Genomic DNA, 2,225 nt, shown 5'->3' with positions numbered 1-2,225 from the left:
TGACTTCAGTTATTAGTAGTTTAATATTCAAACATACTTCTCTATATTAAAATTAAAATTTTGTATTATTGCTAAAGTGGAACCAGTGAATTTTTACACATGACAATTTGTTATTATTATTCGTTGTATAATAATTGTTATTTTTAACATTTTTTGTCATGTTACTTTCATTTTCTCATATTCTCGTGATTGGCGTAATTTATCTATCTTTGCTAACTACGAGTATAAAACTAAAATTTAATAAATAATAATATACTTACTTTTCTCCGACACTCTCAAACAAAATAACACTGATTCACTCTAATTTGTGTGATATTTTCTTAGCACTTTCCTTTTCAAGATTCAGGAAACGAATAAACGTATTTGTCTCACATTCGCATTTGTGAGTGAAGCATTTAATTTTCATAACAATAAGAACAAAAAAATTCTGTGTGTTTACTTTTCATGTGTGAATGGTGTGTTCGCGAGGATTGTTCTGAAACTTAAAAAAAAAAATGTTTTTATGTTTTGTTATGTCCAGGTTTTTATTTTTTTTAGTTCATAGGTAATTTATAAATAATGTATATGTCAATCGTAGACCCCCATTTTCATTTCATAGACCCCCAAATTTTTTTTTCGCTGACGTAGACCCCTTGCAGGCTGTCATCGACCTCTGGGGGTCGATATAGACCACTTTGGGAATCACTGCTATAGAATGTAGAAAACAGAATCTGTTTCAATCCAATGATTGATAATTAAGTATAGATATGATTTATTGAAAATTGGAAAAAAAAAGAAATAGTGTAAAATGTTTATTAATAGAAGAAATGCATTTTTTCTCTCGACAATATTTCAAAATTTCTAGGTTTTGTTATTTAATCTTTTCTCGATTGGCATATGTAGTACGATAAAAATGTGCAGCGAATATCGTTTAACAGGAACAGTTTGCTATTAAACCAAATGTGTATGCAGAACTCGTTTCCACCATTATTGTCCGGTGTGTTCGACCACCATTTCGATACATTAACCGGATTTCCGGTATTAATCCAACCGAATTGACCTATTTCCTTCATCGCCCCCGACGTCCAGATTGACAGCTCAGGCTTATATTCAACTGCAAAGTCAATTTAAAGATGCAAAGTTCACTTGGAAATGAAAAACGACTTACATTTATCCTTGACGATCTCGTGTATTTTATCGAACTCCTCATCAGAATCAATGCTCAACAATTCCATGCCCATTTTACTGCAGGCCATAAAGGCCTTGAACCATGTAGCCTGCAACAGAAATATTATAAAACCGAGCAACAACAAATTTTCAATCAAATTCAATCACCTTGTAGAAAGTTTCAAAATAATAAATTTTTTCTTTGTACTCGTAATGAGATGCATATCTCTTCGCACAATCTGTAACCGATGGTCCGCACAAGGCAAACAATAAAATCAGTAACAATTTAAGATTCATCTTCGCAGCAACACTGAATAAATATGCGAATACTGCAGCGCATTATATACAGAGAAAAAACCCGAGATTAAATTCGTTGTCACGTAAATAATCTTGAAGTCCTCACAGGTCAACAGATATATGTAGTAATTATTTATTACGCAACATATTCCATTATTAGAACTTTGTAGATGCTTGTTTATATGTTTATTTGAGGTATATTATGGCTAGTTACAAGATACAAAGGTTATAATGAATCCAAGGCTCGAAAACCAATACAGAGAACCTTACATGTTATTAGGACACATGAAGAGATAATAGAAAAGAGTAAAGAAAAGAGGTTGAATATGTTGCAGCTTATATACCCTAACAAGGTAGTACCCTTATCAAACTTTCCCGGAATACCAGCTGCTGAGCACCACAGAACGAATAATGAAATACTCAAATAAATTTTGCAGTATTTTTTGTAAATTATTTATTTGTTAAAGGTAACATTAATATAAAACATTTACTTCTAATTTAGTTCAATAACGAAAGTCGTTTTATTCCAAATTATCTGTATATTCCCAAGTCAAGGCCAACATTGATTCAAAAATATCTATCAATATTGACAAATAAATGTATATATATATGAGCCGTTCATTTTAAAATATTATCATTTAAATTTGATGACCGTTCATTTTGAAAGTGACTTAAGTCCATTTATCTTTAATTTGAAATACTTAAGGTTTTGCGTTTTTACAAAATTAAAAATATACGTAAGATATATGGTTGACTTGCAATGTTAAATCGCATTTAAGGGA

The 2,225-nt window shown here is 30.8% G+C and overlaps 1 protein-coding gene across 1 annotated transcript; it reads right to left on the bottom strand.

Annotated features, from left to right (window-relative positions):
• Positions 1 to 854: 854 nt before the first annotated feature.
• Positions 855 to 1,443, bottom strand: LOC108563368 (C-type lectin 37Db-like). The gene is made up of 3 exons (XM_017922028.1): positions 1,315 to 1,443; positions 1,148 to 1,256; positions 855 to 1,093 (listed from the first exon to the last, which is right to left on the bottom strand). Exons 1-3 carry the CDS (start codon positions 1,441 to 1,443, stop codon positions 855 to 857), a joined length of 477 nt encoding a protein of 158 aa, XP_017777517.1.
• Positions 1,444 to 2,225: the final 782 nt, after the last annotated feature.

Source organism: Nicrophorus vespilloides, unplaced genomic scaffold (genome assembly GCF_001412225.1).
Source record: "Nicrophorus vespilloides isolate i.1.1-1 unplaced genomic scaffold, Nicve_v1.0, whole genome shotgun sequence".
Lineage (NCBI taxonomy): Eukaryota > Metazoa > Arthropoda > Insecta > Coleoptera > Silphidae > Nicrophorus > Nicrophorus vespilloides.
The sequence above is the reverse complement of the archived record's forward strand: the minus strand, read 5'-3'. Positions and strand labels throughout refer to the sequence as shown.